The sequence below is a fragment of the Pleurodeles waltl genome, chromosome 2_1, assembly GCF_031143425.1.
Source record: "Pleurodeles waltl isolate 20211129_DDA chromosome 2_1, aPleWal1.hap1.20221129, whole genome shotgun sequence".
Taxonomy (NCBI): Eukaryota; Metazoa; Chordata; class Amphibia; order Caudata; family Salamandridae; genus Pleurodeles; species Pleurodeles waltl.
The window spans coordinates 758,367,274-758,383,137 of record NC_090438.1 but is presented as its reverse complement, the minus strand read 5'-3'; the positions used below and the strand labels follow the sequence as shown (position 1 = coordinate 758,383,137).

Sequence of the window (15,864 nt, the reverse complement as noted above, 5' to 3'; positions counted from 1 at the left end):
GTATATTTAAAGTTGGAAACCCAATTTTTATTGTTCTGACCTTTTTTTCATCTTCTTTTCTAATATCTGTTGTCTAATCAGTCGTGATTATTCTTTGCCACAGATTGTTTAAGGTATTGAAAAGCAGAAAATCACGACAACTGCCATGTCTCGAGGACGGCTGCCCCCACTGGTGACTGGCATCTCCCCCAATGAGGGTATTTCATGGACAAAGGTGACCATTCGAGGCGAGAACTTGGGCAGTGGGCCAGCAGATCTCATAGGTAAACTATGTTTGGAAAAATGTTTGATACACTTAGAATTAGTCTGTATTTACCAAAGAAAAAACCTTTCTGAAAGGCACTATGCTAATGAGCATATATACAAATATTTGAACGAGTCCCATGTAGTACACATGGTGACTCAAAAAACAAGAGTGTCTGTAACAAGGTTATCCATGAACATAAGTATACTAACTACAGCAGAAAGATGAGAGAACCTTACGAATACATAGACAATAGAAATGAGTAAAGGGAGAGAGTACTATAGATAGTGGTGGAAGTGAAAATGGGTGGAATACACAGGCATGTGTAGAAGTGTTGGTACATCTGAGAGTAACTGGAGTAAAAGGAGCCATTCAGTAGGCGCAGAAAGGTGAGGAGAACTAACGTGCAGTATATATCCAGGAGAGCAGTGCTCTAAACTCTGGGCATATTGGCAGATGTTTTTGCCTTTCTTTACCAGGGTATGGAAAGAGGCAGGAGCAGGGTTTCATTTTAGAGAGAGATAGGAAGCTGAGTTAACCTAAAAGGCAAGTTTGATGCCAGTGGATGCGCACGGTATCTTCTCTCCACTAACCACAACAATGTAGCACCTTTTGCTCACCATACTGTTGATTGACTCCTGGCTCAAACACCCTGTTTTGTACTTTGGGCAAGTGCAATGTCTGAAGTACAACAAGAGAAAGAAAGTATTGTGGAAAGAAGAGAACATGTGGCACAAATCTAAACCTACTGAATGGAGAATATTCTTCTCAAGGCGAGAATATTCCTGCTGTAAAACCCCTCTCTTCTGACCGTTTCATTGTTGACGTTTTGTGTTTTACTGTGATCAAGCTGCATCTTAAAGAACGTACCAAACATATTTTCTTTCTGCATTTTACATTCATCGAGCAGCATCCTTCCAATATTGTAATTGGCCAGCTGTCTTAAACTATTTTTTTAATTCCCATACAAAGTCGTTTTGAGGTCACATTCCTGCTGTGTCACTTCACCGTGCTTGTGCTTGTTTTTCAGGTTTAACAATTTGTGGACACAACTGCTTACTGACTGCAGAATGGATGTCTGCCAGTAAGATTGTCTGCCGGGTTGGACAAGCTAAAAACGATAAAGGAGACATCATTGTCACAACAAAGTCGGGAGGAAAAGGAACGTCTACTGTTTCATTCAAATTGCTGAAACCTGAAAGGATAGGTAATGTTGTCATGTTATCTCCGGCAAGCAGTGTGTCTGTGTGAAAGACATTGCTTTGGGAACAAAGGGATGGATGGTGAGAAAGGGCAGTAACGCTAGTGAATGGGAGAAGACTTGTGAAGAGCACGCAGTTGAACCAAATTCCAAGCATCTTAATAATGGTGGCCTTTCCCGATCTGGTCAGTGAAAATATGAAATGGTTTCCTGTGATGGCCAAATGACAGATACAGACATCGAACACTGTTACTCATGCCTATTTCCTTGCCACATGGATTTTGTTTTAAATTTACAGACCTAAGACAAGTGGGAACTGAAAGGTTTAAGCACAAAATCTATGTAGAAACGGGGGCTTGCACTCTTCAATGTTTAGTGAATGCAGTCAATTTTAAACCTTCTAGTGCATTGTAATCGCATTCTCTTTTTAATCAGACATATTTTTTGTTTTGTTTTCTTTTAAAATAAGTAGACCTGATTTTCAGTTTAAAAGCCAAGTGTACCTTTTGTGTAGACACTTAACAGCTATTGCACCGTTTTTAGTGAAGTAGAGTTCAACTTAACGTTTAAAATTACCTTTTGAAGTAGTTCAGCCACTGCTTGTTGCCTATGACTTTGGAAGCCTACATCTTACATATGGGATTCACACCCAGTTAATCAGTGCCCTGATATCCGAATATTGACAAGCATTGGCAAAGCCAATAGGTCTCGCCTACGCGATAGCTGTTAGCTTCTTCATAGTCTTTTAGCAATGATGTACAACTGTGCAGCTGCTGTGCAGCAAGGCAGAAAGTAAAAAAAAAAAAAAAAAACTATAGTGCAGCGAACATTGACTGACAGCGTCATAGAGCAGTTTTTTCCCTTTCACTTTCAGCCTTGCTGCACAGCAGCTACACTGTTCTGCAAGCTAAAGACATTGACAAAGCCAATAGCTTTCACATAGGCTAGACCTATTGGCTTTGCCAATGCTTGTTTATATCTTGGTGGTGTTTTGAAGTAATATGAAGGATAAAATGTAAGGTAGATGGGAATGCATTGAAAATTGAAATGGTGTATAAAGGTGAGGAGTGGATAAGAGTATATGTTTGAGAATCAAAAGGTATATATATTGGAAGTTTGAAAATGTTACCACAAAAATGATTGTGTTAAAAAAAAAAAAAAAAAAATATGTAAGTACCGAAAAGTATGGAGAGGCTTGTATTAAAAAAAAAAAGTAGGAAATACGTGCTTAAATGTGTTTTCAAGGGTTAAATGTCTAAAGCCGAGATACTGAAAGAATGTCTAGGGGCTGCAGGCGCACTCCTGACCTTTGAATGCGGTCCCCCATTCAAAACCGGCAAGCATTTATTTACAAGTTAATCAACATGAAAGAAGCAAGTAATTAGGTTGTCCTTCACACTTAACCTTTGGGCCACCGTAATTTTTAAAGACATTTTGCGAAAAACGAGAAAAAATATGAATCCCCAAGATGTATTTTATTCACATGCAGACTGTTTCATCCTAGTAGTAGTACATCAGACTAAATCAGTGCATGTTTTTTTTTGGTAAGTAATGGTTTTCAAACATAATTTCAGAAACGTTTATTCTTCTACCCACCCTGGCTATGCCAGTAGTGAACTAAGAGGCAAGTCCGCTATGTGCATCCTTTGGATGGCCTGGCTTTCTGTTCTACATGCACAGCATTTTAGTAAAATCAAAGGTTGGGGATGTTTTCCTACAGCGCACATCCTGAAGGTATGTATTTCAAGATCGTCTTATAGGTAGTAATGAAGAAATAACTAAAACAATTGCCTGCGATCACAGTGTGGTCAAGCTGCATTCCTCTTTTCTATAAACACTCTCACTTTGAAGTCTGCCTAAAGCAACGTAAACACCTAACTCTCTCAAATGCCCAGCTTGACGTTCAACCTCTGTGTTTGAATGCACAGCAAATGTGACGAGATAAGAACAAGATGTGCAAGCTTGTTTACAGGAAGGGAGCTCTTGGAAGGATACTGATGAATAAGGTTTTGGCATTGGGAGTAACAAAGCGACCCTAAGCCAGCAAAGGGAAACCGAGAAAATGTGGGTTACAAACCACAAAGCTAGTGGCAAGCAACTGGCAGAATGCATTCCCAAGTCAACTTTCTGAAACTCTCCAAGATGTCTTTAGCATACCGGACCAGTTGTGCTGTCTTGTAGACTGCCACCTAAGAAGGACAGGTTTGATGCTGATGCTCTGGGGAGCCAAATTTGCCACTTTCCTAGGTGTAGAGTCTCGAAGGGTGCAGTGGAATGATGGATTACAGAGCGCTGTCTCCTCTGCTCATCTCTGACCACCATAGCAGACCTTAGTAAGGCAGAGAAGTGAGGATGCTGCTCCTGAGCCACCAACTACTGTCTTTTCTGTCACTGCAATCAGTGCAGAAGTTCAGCTGGCAAAGGATTTCTCTCAGTGCTAGCAGCAGTAGTTTGGTGAGCACAGACATTGGGTGGGGTCAGGGAGGGAGGGTTCAGAGTGTGCTTGCAGATGGTGGCAGGATGCTGATATTTTTTGTTTATACATCAGAGGGTGGGGACGTGTTGCTTAGAGAGATGATAAAGTAGATGAAAGCGTTTTTATTGGGGGGGGAGGGGAAACAAAATATGCTATTTTGCACACACTAGTAGATTGCTTTACCAACATTCTACTGAAGGTACCCAGGGTGATGGGCTGAGAGTACCCTGGAAATATACGGCTTGCCGAGATTATCTGATAGAGACTTCTAGTTGCCGATTCCTTACCTTTGAATTTTCCCACAGGTATCACTGGATCTGGAGATTTTTCTTAGAGCAATACCCTTGCACGTCAGTAGGTGGCATTGGTGGACTCTGTTGGCGTCGTAGTAGCCGTGATGACATCGGGAGTAGTATATAGACGCCGCATTCGTCCAGTGACGTCAGTCTTTTTCTTCCCGCTCCAAGCACTGATCCGGAAAAGAGCTACCAAGGTCTGTTTTTGACCGACTTTGACCATTTTGTCGAGTTTTCGAATGAGGTATTTGTTGCGTTGATGTCCCCGAAGACCAGTTTCAAGCCGTGCGAGGACTGTCACCGCACAATGTTGGTGATCGATCCTGTTTGGGTTTGTCTGTGGTGTCTCGAGTGCGACCACGACCCAAGTGCTGGGCCATGCACCCGAAAGCTTTGATGGAGTGGTCCCTAAAGCTAATGGCAGCCCCTTGATTTGGCGTAAGTCACAGTCTTGATCAAGAGGAAGGTCTCGAAACCGTTCGCGGAGTCATCACCGCTCGTCTTCTTCAAAATCCTCGGGTTAAGGTAAGAAGTCACAGAGATCCCATCGCTCTCGGACTTCGCCCTTTCGATCCGCTGACGCGATGCGGGAAGAGTGTAGGCGTTTAAGGCCTCCGTCCTCGGAGCCTGCGTCTGGGTCGGCTCCACGCTTCCCTGAGTTTCCCAGAGCCGGAGCGACCTCGCCCAACTTAAAGAATTTTATGAGGCCATGCGCCTCATCTTTGAGTGGACCGACCCAGAAATGGCGCCTTCGGGCCCAAGGGATTTGGTTGAGGGGCCTTTGGGTTCCGCGGCTTCGGCTCTGGCCACCGAGGTCACCTTCGGATCTGCTTTGCGATCCGCGCAGACGTCGGTCGCACCCTTGAGACCTTACCCAGCGCCGGGTCGATTGTCGACACTCCCGAAGTCGGTAGTGCCCACTATACATGTCGACCTGATCCTTATCCCCAACGACTTGGTGTCGGCCGCCGCCTTTGTCTTCAATGGGGCCTATTTGCCCCAGGTCGGATTCAGACCCTTTTCCTATGGGTACAAATTTGGGGAGGAATTGGAGGGGTCCCTGGACCCTTATGAATACCAGGATGACCCATCTATGGACTGGGCTCAGGAATTGGTCTGGATACTTCTCCTGATGCTGGCATGCTGTCTTCTCCTACTGTGGCAACGGCGGAGGGAGTGACTTATGGTATGGTGGTCAGTAGGGCAGCTGAGGTCCTTGGCCTTGAGCTTCCTACTGTAGAGGTCAGGTCTAATCTCCTGATGGAGGTGCTTCAGCCTGGGGCTTCTACTTCAGAACCTCTTTTGCCATTCAAATAAGCCCTCACTGATGTTCTTTTGGGTACCTGGTCCAAACCCAACACAGGGACTCCTATGAATAGGACTATTGCACGCGGCCATCGGCCCGCTCTGAATGACCCTAAATTACTGTCCCAACACCCCACGCCTGAGAGTCTTGTCATCCAAACTTCCTCTCCTGGCGCATTCCCTTCCACACCCCTGTACAGGGAATCAAAAAGACTGGAACAGTTTGATAAGAAGTTGTGTTCTTCCTCCTGTCTTGCGCTGCAGTCTGTGAACATCGCATGCCTTTTGGGCCACTGTACCCACTCTTTGTGGGATACGGTTGTGCAAGTCCTGCCACAGATACCGGAGGAGGCTTGTGCTGTCGTCTCCCAAGCTGTGAACAATAGGAGAGATGCGACAAAGTTTATGATCTGTTGTGGGCTGGACACGACTGACTCTCTGGGCAGATCGGTTGCTACGATGGTGGCCTTATGATGCCACGCCTGGTTGCGTACTGCTGGGTTTTCTGGGGATGTGCAACAGTCACTCATGGACATGCCCTTTGATGGCTCATGTCTCTTTGGAGACAAAGCGTACTCTGCCTTGGAGAGATTCAAGAATTCCCAGGCTACGGCTCAGTCCCTTGGTCTTACCTCTGCCCCTCAACCCCCACAGAGTGCTTTTCGCCCCTTTTGTGGCCACGGAAGGGGCTCCCTGTTGCGTCCTCCACCCAACCACCATGCCACCCATGCTGCCCAGCCTTTGCGTGGCCGTGGGCGTGGAATCTTATGGAAACCAGAGGTCTGCCCAGTCCACCTCTTCCCCCGATGCAGCCTCCAAACCCTATTAGCCCGTCCCCTCACTCCCATCCAGTTGGCGGCAGGATTCGCCATCACCTGCCCCACTGGAAATCCATCACTACGGACAGGTGGGTTTTGCAGATCATTCGAAAGGGCTACTCTCTCCCTTTTCGAATCTCCTTCACCAGCTGTGCCTCCATCCTTCTGTCACCTTCCAGAGGATCATTTGGCACATCTCCACCAGGAAGTAGCAGCTCTCTTGGCCAAGGGAGCTATAGAAAAGGTTCCTGTACCCGAAGTAGGTTGTGGTTGTTATTCGCGCTACTTTCTGGTGCTGAAAAAGGACAAGGGCTTACGTCCTATCCTAGACCTTCGGGACCTGAAATACTTCCTCAAGAAGGAGGATTTCAAAATGCTCACCCTGGATCAGGATCTGTCTGCCTTGGACCCAGAAGACTGGATTGTAGCATTGGACTTGCAAGACGCTTATTTCCACATCCCCATCCTGCCTGCCCATAGAAGTTACCTGTGATTCGTGGTAGGTCACGAGCACTTTGTTTACCGTACTCCCCTTCGGCCTTACCAGTGCCCCTCGGTGTTCACAAAAGTGATGGTTCTAGCAGCTCATGTGCGCAGGTTAGGGGTTCCAGACTTCCCCTACCTCGACGACTGGCTGTTGAAGATGGACTCGCCCCAGAAAGTAATCTCCCACCTTCAGACTACGGTGAACCTCCTGCACACGCTGGGGTTCACTATAAACGTGCCAGAGTCACACCTGACTCCCTCTTAGATGCTCCCTTTCTGTTCTGGACACAGTGCATTTCAGGCTTATCCTTCCGAAAAGCCATTCAGGCTAATGATTCCGATCTTTCAACCTCAGTTTTGGGTTTTGTTGAGACGGACTCTGAGGCTGCTGGGCCTCATGGCCTCCTGCATCCTGCTAGTAACACATGCCAGATGGCATATGCGGGCTCTGCAATGAGACCTGAAGTTCCAGTGGGCGCAGCATCTGGGGAATCTCTCTGACATGGTCCAGATCTTGGAGGGGACTGCGAAAGACTTGCAGTAGTTTCTTTCGAATCCGCATTGGGTCCACAGCAGATCCCTCTCCCTTCCCCAACCAGATCTCTGTATAGTGACAGATGCATCACTTCTGGGTTGGGCTGCCACATGGAAGAGGTGGAGTCTGGGCTCTATATAAGTCTTCTGGAGCTCTGGGCAATCAGGCTTGTGTTGAAAGCATTTCTTCCCTCTCTCAAAGGGAAAGTAGTGCAGGTGTTCACGGACAATACTACCGCCATGTGGTACTGAAACAAACGGAGTAGGGTCCTGGACCCTCTGTCAGGAAGCTCTACGCCTCTGGACATGGCTGGAACATCAGGACATTACCCTGATGGTTCAACATCTGGCGGGTTCCCTCAATGCCAGAGCAGACAAACTCAGCCGTCGATGCACAACCAATCACGAATGGCTTCCGGAGGTGGCGCAAGGTTTCTCTTCAGTAGTGAGGAGAGCCTTGGTTAGATCTGTTGTTCTCCGCAGAGAACACGCAATGTCAGCTGTTTTTGCGCATTGGCGTTTCCAAGGCGGCACTCTCTCAGACACTCTTTGTCTCGAGTAGAACTCTGGCCGCCTTTCCGCCTATACCACTTTTGCCCAGAGTTCTCAAGAAGATCAGGAACGACCAAGCCCAAGTCATCTTGGTGGCTTCGGACTGGGCATGGACAGTCTGGTATCCAGAGCTATTGAGCATGTCCATCGATCCTCCACTCAGACTGCCTCTTCGGGCAGATATTATGTCGCAACAACAGGGGACGGTTCTTCACCCGAACCTGTCCAACCTCCTCATTCATGTGTGGAGATTGAGCAGCAACAGTTGACAACCTTTGATCTTCCACCCGAAGTCTGTGATGTTAGCTTGGCAGCCAGGCACCCCTCTGCCAAAACTGCATACGCCTGTCGTTGGAATAAATTTGTGGCATGGTGTACCAATAAATCTGTTAATCCCCTCTCTGCCCCTCTATCCGAGGTTCTTCTGTTCATTCTTTGTTTGGCCCAGCAGGGCTCTGCTTTGGGCACCCTTAAAGGGTATTTATCTGCCATTTCGGCCTTCCTTAGGTTACCTAATCAGCCCTCACTTTTTAAATCTCCTATTGTGAGTAAATTCCTAAAAGGACTCACCCATTTATTTCTTCCCACTCCATTTATCATGCCTCAGTCGGACCTTAATCTTGTTCTTACTTACTTGATGTGTACTCCCATTGAGCCGATGCATAATTGTCCATTGTGGCTCCTCACCTTCAAATCTGTCTTTCTTGTTGCTATCACTTCTGCTCGCAGGGTGAGTGAGCTTCAAGCCCTTTCATCTAAACTTCCATACTTGTCTGTGCACCCTGACAAAGTGGTGTTGCGCACTAAGGCTTCCTTCCTTCCTTCCTAAGTTGGTTACGCCTTTTCATGTAGGCCAGTCCATCACCCTTCCTCCTTTCTACGCACCCCCACATCTTTCCCATGAGGAGGAGAGACTCCACCAGGTATGTGGGTGCAAAAAAAGGGAAGGCGGTGCAAAAGCATACCATCTCTTGATGGGTGCTTCTTTGCATCAAAATGTGCTACGCTTTGCCCAAGAAGCAACCCCCTGAGGGCTTGCATGCTCATTCCACCAGACCAACTGCTGCTTCCACTGCGTTAGCACATGGAGTTCCTGTCCTGGATGTCTGCCAGGCAGCTACGTGGGCGTCCCTGCACACATTTGCTAAACATTACTCCCTGGACAGTCCATCGGGAAGGCTACTTTGGTCGTTCAGTCCTGCAGGACTTCCTAGTATGATCTTGGTTCGCAGCCCACCATAGAGGATGGCATTGCTTGGGTGTCTGTTCTAAGGTAAGGAATCTGCAACTAGAAGTCTCTATCAGATGTACAAGTTAGTTACCTTCAGTAACAAAATATCTGGTAGAGACATATTCTGGTTGCAGGTTCCTTACCACCCACCCATCCTCCCCGCCTGTGAACTGATTTCTAGGGACAGGGATTCCCCTTTCAGGTCCTTAGCTCTGGCGCACCAATCTCTGTGTTCTTAGCGGCTCTGCACTTTGGCGTGGAAAGTTGTTAAAAGAAACTGACGTCACTGCGCATAGGTGGCGTCTATATACTAGTCCCGATGTCATTACAGCGACTCCGACGCCAACGATGCCCATGGAGTTGATCGACACCACCTATCGACGTCCAAGGGTATTGCTCAAAGAAAAATCTCCAGATCCAGTCTGACTCCTTGGGGGAAATTCTAAGGTAAGGAATCTGCAAATAGAATATGTCTTTACCAGATATTTTGTTACCGAAGGTAAGTAACTTGTACTTCATGCTTAGCCCTGTTGCATTTTGTGAACTAGAAAACACATGTATGCAAACTGTAGATCAAAATCTATTATGCATAGATTAATATATTTTTCATACGCTCTACTCTTTAAATCTAATTTTTTAAATAGTAATATCATAAGGTATGTTTTTTTATTTTATTTTTGTATTTATCTGGGTCGACACACAACGCATCTAACGGGCAATGGAGAATGTTTAGACTTGACGTTGCTGATGGCAGGCTCTGAATGCATACAAGGCTGCAGGCATAGATGCATAACATTGCTAAGCGTAATGTACTATATTGCATATCGAGACTGTGTGTGTGTAGTTTATGAATTTATGGCACACAAGTTTATCTTATCGCTTTCTTTCATTGTGCACATAATGATGGTCATTAAGGTTTGTCTAGTTCAAGTAGTTGGAGATCTACAGAGGAATGCTTTCCAAAATGTCAAGTCTTCCCTGTTTCACCTCAGGGTTTGAAGAACATACTCTGCCTTGCTCTATCAAGCCATTGACTTCGCTGAAAGTAGAATCCTGACAACAGAGCTAGATCAGATCCACTGATGTGTTATTTCAAGATGGTCCTTGTTCCCACTTATTTACACTTGAGTCTTTAAAACTAGGTGTGCTGGAATAAGGCCTTATTTTTGTCTTAAGTTTTCTTTTTCACAAAAAAAATCTATCTGTAAATATTGCCCACATTCTTCCAGGTAACTGTAAACTGTTTTTATTCATTACATACAGGTACAAAAGTATTCTTGAACTAATCTAATTAACCCTCCAAATGTCCCCTAGTGGAATGAAACCTTTGCTCTGCATTACAAACTCTCACGATATGTTCTATCATTACGCCTGTAAGCGCAAAGATAAATGGCTTGTTCAGAACACTCCAATACCACATACCTTCCTCACACAAAGTGGCACACGCCACACCAAGATAAAACACATCACCCTTACCACAGCAAGACCTGCATAACAACTGTCAGGCTCAGAATAGAATTCATTCTCCTCACCTCCCCTTGCCCGTGAACACTAGAACAGTCTTAGATTAGCTGCCTTTCTCGAGTGATCTCTAAGTTTTCAAATATGCCTACAGGTTGGTGTATACTCTGTCTCAAGAAACCGCTTGGTACGCATATGAATATGTGCCGCTTCTTGGGCTCGTTTTTGCTTTTTTCTTGGATTTAGGTCTCCCATGGCTGTTAAAAGCACAACATGTGATGTATTTATTCATTAACTGCAATATTTGTATAGTACACTCTACCAGCTGGGTTTCTTGGTGGTGATGCATGAATGAATTTTAACCACCGGTAATCACTCTGGTCTACGTTCCTTTCCCTCATTATTTATGTCATTTGTACCATCAGAGACATGGAACTGCCAATTAAACTTTTCCTTTTCCGAAACTGCATAATGCGACCTGAACTGTTACAGGCCATTAACTTTGAATGGAAAGACAAGCAATCTTGACTGCTTTTGGTCTAGTTGGACCTCATCAGTAAAGTGCATGTCACATCAGACTCAATACCCTCGTCGTGGGCATACCATTCCCAGAAGAGGAGACTTAGTACAAAACGTGAAAGGTGGAATGCTTGAATTAATCTGCACTACTGATATTTTACTCTAGACCACATTCCAGTCCATCGTTTTTTAGCAGTTTGCCATTAAAGATGAGAGCCAACCATGTGCCAGTTAGTCATGGCCCCACCTCAAAGGGACGCACAAGATCCCAACTCGAGGCACCATATGTTGCATAGCCCGTCGAATGTGCAGCTATATTGCGTTGTATAAGCGACACCGACCATCCACTTATTCATTCTCTTATATTGTTACATTGTGATGTATTTTTCCTAGGTATTTTGGATCAGTCTGCTGTTTGGGTTGAGGAAATGAATTATTATGACATGCGTACTGACAGAAATAAAGGGATTTCGCCTCTCTCCCTACGTCCAGCTAATCCTCTTGGCATCGAGATAGACAAGTAAGTGGCCACATCTACTTTCATGCTGTTGTGCTAATTTGTTTGTTATCTTGCACCACTTAAAGGACCCCATGAATTTGAACACTGTAGAAAACAGGTGACAATAAACGCCATTGTTGTCCAGTGGCACCATGCCGAGACTCACACCATAACTGTGGCAATTGCAAAACATATGGTGCACATTATTATTATTATTATTATTATTTTGTGCAACTGTGAGTTCCAAAACACAGGTCAGTTTAAGTGTCAGACTAAGACTGATAGCCTGGTACAGCGAGTTGTGCTGTGCTTGAGCTGGGAAGGGGAAGGGCAAGGGTAAGGAGTAGGACAACATAGCTAGCTGTAACCTGAGGTTGGTGGTTTTCCCTGTCCTGGAGCCAGTGAGTACTGGGATTCACCACCCAGAAAACAACGTGGTCTGCATTGCTATGTCTGAAAAAAGCCAATCACAATACTATTAACGATGTTTTACATATTACATTTAGCTTCCCCTACTGCTTGTACTTTGTCGAGCGTCTCAGACATTTTTGTATCCCTTTGACGAAAGTTACTTACTCTATAATTTGCCTGCTTAATTGGGAGCTTTGCTAATTACAGAGAACGGTCCAAGCAATTAAAGCAAACCATCTGAGTGTGCATTTGGCATTTAAACACAAACCACGGTTGTATGATCGCCTATTGACTAAAATAGAACCACTTTTGGGTCAGCACTTAATCCTTTGGAAGAAGGATTAAAGGCCCAATGTCTTTGCGACGTAGTTTACACTAAATTAAACAGCGTGAAATTTTATGAATTTAATTGTTCACTGACCTTGATTAATGGCAGTCGTTTGAAAATGACTGCGGTTAGCGTTTGTAATCCAAGCTGGTTCATGTTATTTGCTTAGGTCGTAGTTCGAGGAAATATTTTACAGAACGGAGAACAGCAAGGGTGAGTTTTAGAAGTCGAAAGAGTAATGGAAACTTGCTATAAGATGGGTGAAAATAAAGTGAAATATTTTATTATTGAAATCTGACTTGGGCTGCTGAAATTCGTTGAGTCTTAAACTATGGGTTGCTGTCCCGGTTGCGATCTGGTCCGCAGGTGGTCTGAACAGTGCTAATTTTCCGAGAATGAAAGTGATTTTTTTATTATTGATGTTGAAAAATTCACAAGGGTATTTTCAGGTGTTAATTTACTCCCCGCCAGGAAGTCACGAAAGGACTCTTGGTTGGCATAAATGCATTTACTACTGCAGATTACACTGCAACGAATGTGGAGAAACTTTCAGTCGTAAATCCCACTTCAGGGGTTGTAAGCCTGCGTACTAAGGGCCATATTTATACTCCGTTTGCGCCGAAATTGCGTCGTTTTTTTTGACGCAATTTCGACGCAAAACTAACGCCAACTAACGCCATATTTATACTATGGCGTTAGAGGCGAATAGCGCCAAAGTTCCCGGAATGTGCGTCATTTTTTAGCGTGAACCCCTTCCTTGCGTTAATGATATGCAAGGGAGGCGTTCCCGTCTAAAAAATGACTCCCAGGCCTTTACGTGGTATTTATACTCCCGGGCAAAAGAGACGCCCGGGAGTTGGCGTGGCAAAAAACGGCGCATTTGCGCCACTTTTTAACGCCTGCTCAGGGCAGGCGTTAAGGGGCCTGTGGGCTCAAAATGAGCCCACAGGTGCCCTCCCATGCCCCCAGGGACCCCCCCTGCCACCCTTGCCCACCCCAGGAGGACCCCCAAGGATGGAGGGACCCACCCCAGGGACATTCAGGTAAGTTCAGGTAAGTATAATTTTTTATTTTTTATATTTTTTTTTGGTGGCATAGGGGGGCCTTATTTGTGCCCCCCTACATGCCACTATGCCCAATGACCATGCCCAGGGGACAGAAGTCCCCTGGGCATGGCCATTGGGCAAGGGGGCATGACTCCTATCTTTACAATGATAGGAGTCATGTTGATGGGGGATGGGCGTCGTTAAAAAATGGCGCAAGTCGGGTTAAGACGATTTTTTCGACGTAACCTGACTTGCCCCATTTTAAGACGCCCATGCGCCATTTTCCCCCTACGCCGGCGCTGTCTGGTCTACGTGGTTTTTTCCCACGCAAACCAGGCAGCGCCGGTCTGATTGCGCCGTCTAACGCCATTCCATAAATACGGCGCCCGCATGGCGCTTCAGAATGGCGTTAGACGGCGCAAAACTTTTTGACGCTAAACTGCGTTAGCGCAGTTTAGCGTCAAAAAGTATAAATATGGGCCTCAATCAGGGATTGCCTTAGACGTTTGGGAGCAATCACACGTGTGTACAACTGTGGGTTTTTCCAAACTTTAATCTGGCCCTCCCAGTTGCCAATGTACTCCAGCCAGAGACTGGAGTAAATATACTTCTAACATTGCAAGGGATATCTGTTACTCTCAGGTTTTCTACGGGTATACAGAAATAACTTTCTTGGTGGGGGAAAGTGTTTACCTCGTGAAGGAGAAAATAGAAAACGTACATTTGCAGAGAATACTCTATTCCTAGGGTAGGGATTCTACGCCATGTATAATTGCAGGTAGCGAGAATAGGAGTCCTTGTAATACGTGTGCAAACATGCACCTGTTGCAGTTTCCCTTGCATAATTCTGTAAACGTTGGTGAATAACGGTAAAAGTACGTTCATGCAGAGATCTAACTCATTCACTTTACGTTTTTATTGGTGAATGTGACTCATATTATTGTGTTAATATTTTGTTCTCATGACGGGTTCCTTAGAGCATTTGATATGTGTAAGAAAATGGGTTATTACTTGCGAGGGGTGAGGGTCTTTCACAAGTAATACGTTTGCAACCTTTTGTCTGCTGAGAACGGAGTACCCCTTGTAGGACTTGACTGAGAGTTGAGGCAAAGGTTTCCAAGGCCTACTCGTGGGAGGTGGTGTGGGCTAGGATTTCAATCCGCAGGAACGCAACAAACCACGACCAATAAAGCATTGTCAAGTCAATGATTTTACTTAGAGTAAGCAAAGGTACTTTATTCGCACACACTACTCAATACTACATAGTAAGCTACAAATATCTACATGATAGCAGATGGAAACACCTACAGTGGAAACCTTCTCACAGTTTATACCCCTACGTACAAAGTCCTGACCCCTCTAACCACAAAACCCCTACATATAATAGCCATAATATAATGGGGTGTGGTTATTCAAAACCTGGCATACTGGCTTTGTTAGGGAGTCACCACTTTAATAAAAGCAGAAATGTGTCGCAATAAACCAGTGCACTGCCATTAAATCGCTAAGTATGGTAATATCTTACAACGGCATTAGTATTTGTAATTACTCTTTTTTTAACTTTGTGATTAATAAAGCATTTCAATGTCCTTTGTTGTTACATATCATTCACTGTTAACTTGTCATTGTCAATAAAGCATTTCTGCTTTGCCTTTATTAATTAAGACTTGTAATGATTCACTGCTAATTTTATCATGGCCAATAAAGCATTTCATTTTTCTATAAGCTGGCCGGGATCACTGCAGTCTAGAGCCTTTTGGCTAAAAGCCCGAGCTCCATAAGTACTTACAATTATATTGAATGCCACCCTAAGCAAATATTTATCTGACCTGTGAGGCTTACAGTTAGGATTTCAAATTGACTTAGAGGATACATTTGTAGGGGCTGCGGCATCCCAGGAGCCCTATAACACCCTGTACTTGTTGGTAGTGCCTATACTCTCTATTAGCACGTGTGGTCTTGGCTTTGATGTACAAAGAGCACTTCCCCCCCCCCCCCCCCTTTCACCTGCACTTGTTGCATCTTTGCAGCACTTGGGGAATAGGTCAGACGGAGCCAGAGAGCCCCCAGAGCCCTCTGGATCCAGGCCCTCCTCACACTGGCAAAGCAGCTTCTGAAAAGCCAGTGTATAAAATCTGTTTGTGTGGGTCTACCTCCCTTAGATACGGGCACGGAGGGCTTGGGAAGCACCTGTCTTCTCTTCTGGGGCTCCAGTCTGCCCCGGGAGCCTCTTGGCTGTTTTTATGGCCCACTTCAATATTTGAAGAGATGGAGGGGGGGGGCCTAGAGACCACAGAAATGGAAGAGCACAGCAGCACTCATTCTGGTTCTGTTGCTGCACTGGTCCTCCGGAGTCCTCCTGGGAAGATGGAGGGCCCACAGGAACAATATAAAGAAAGGAGGGGGGGGGGGTGCTCACACACTTTCCCAGCAATTTCCCTCCATAAGGAGTTTACG

At 45.3% G+C, this 15,864-nt stretch overlaps 1 protein-coding gene across 4 annotated transcripts in view; it reads left to right on the top strand.

Annotated features, from left to right (window-relative positions):
* The window catches only part of EXOC2 (exocyst complex component 2), a 1,213,422-nt gene that overhangs the window by 139,599 nt on the left and 1,057,959 nt on the right, over positions 1–15,864 (top strand). For all 4 annotated transcript variants that reach the window (XM_069217791.1, XM_069217808.1, XM_069217816.1 and 1 more), the window contains 3 exons: positions 104–263; positions 1,275–1,451; positions 11,517–11,643. In XM_069217791.1, the coding sequence (XP_069073892.1) occupies positions 146–263; positions 1,275–1,451; positions 11,517–11,643 (422 nt within the window). In that variant the 5' untranslated portion in view covers positions 104–145. The remainder of the gene's footprint in view (positions 1–103; positions 264–1,274; positions 1,452–11,516; positions 11,644–15,864) is intronic.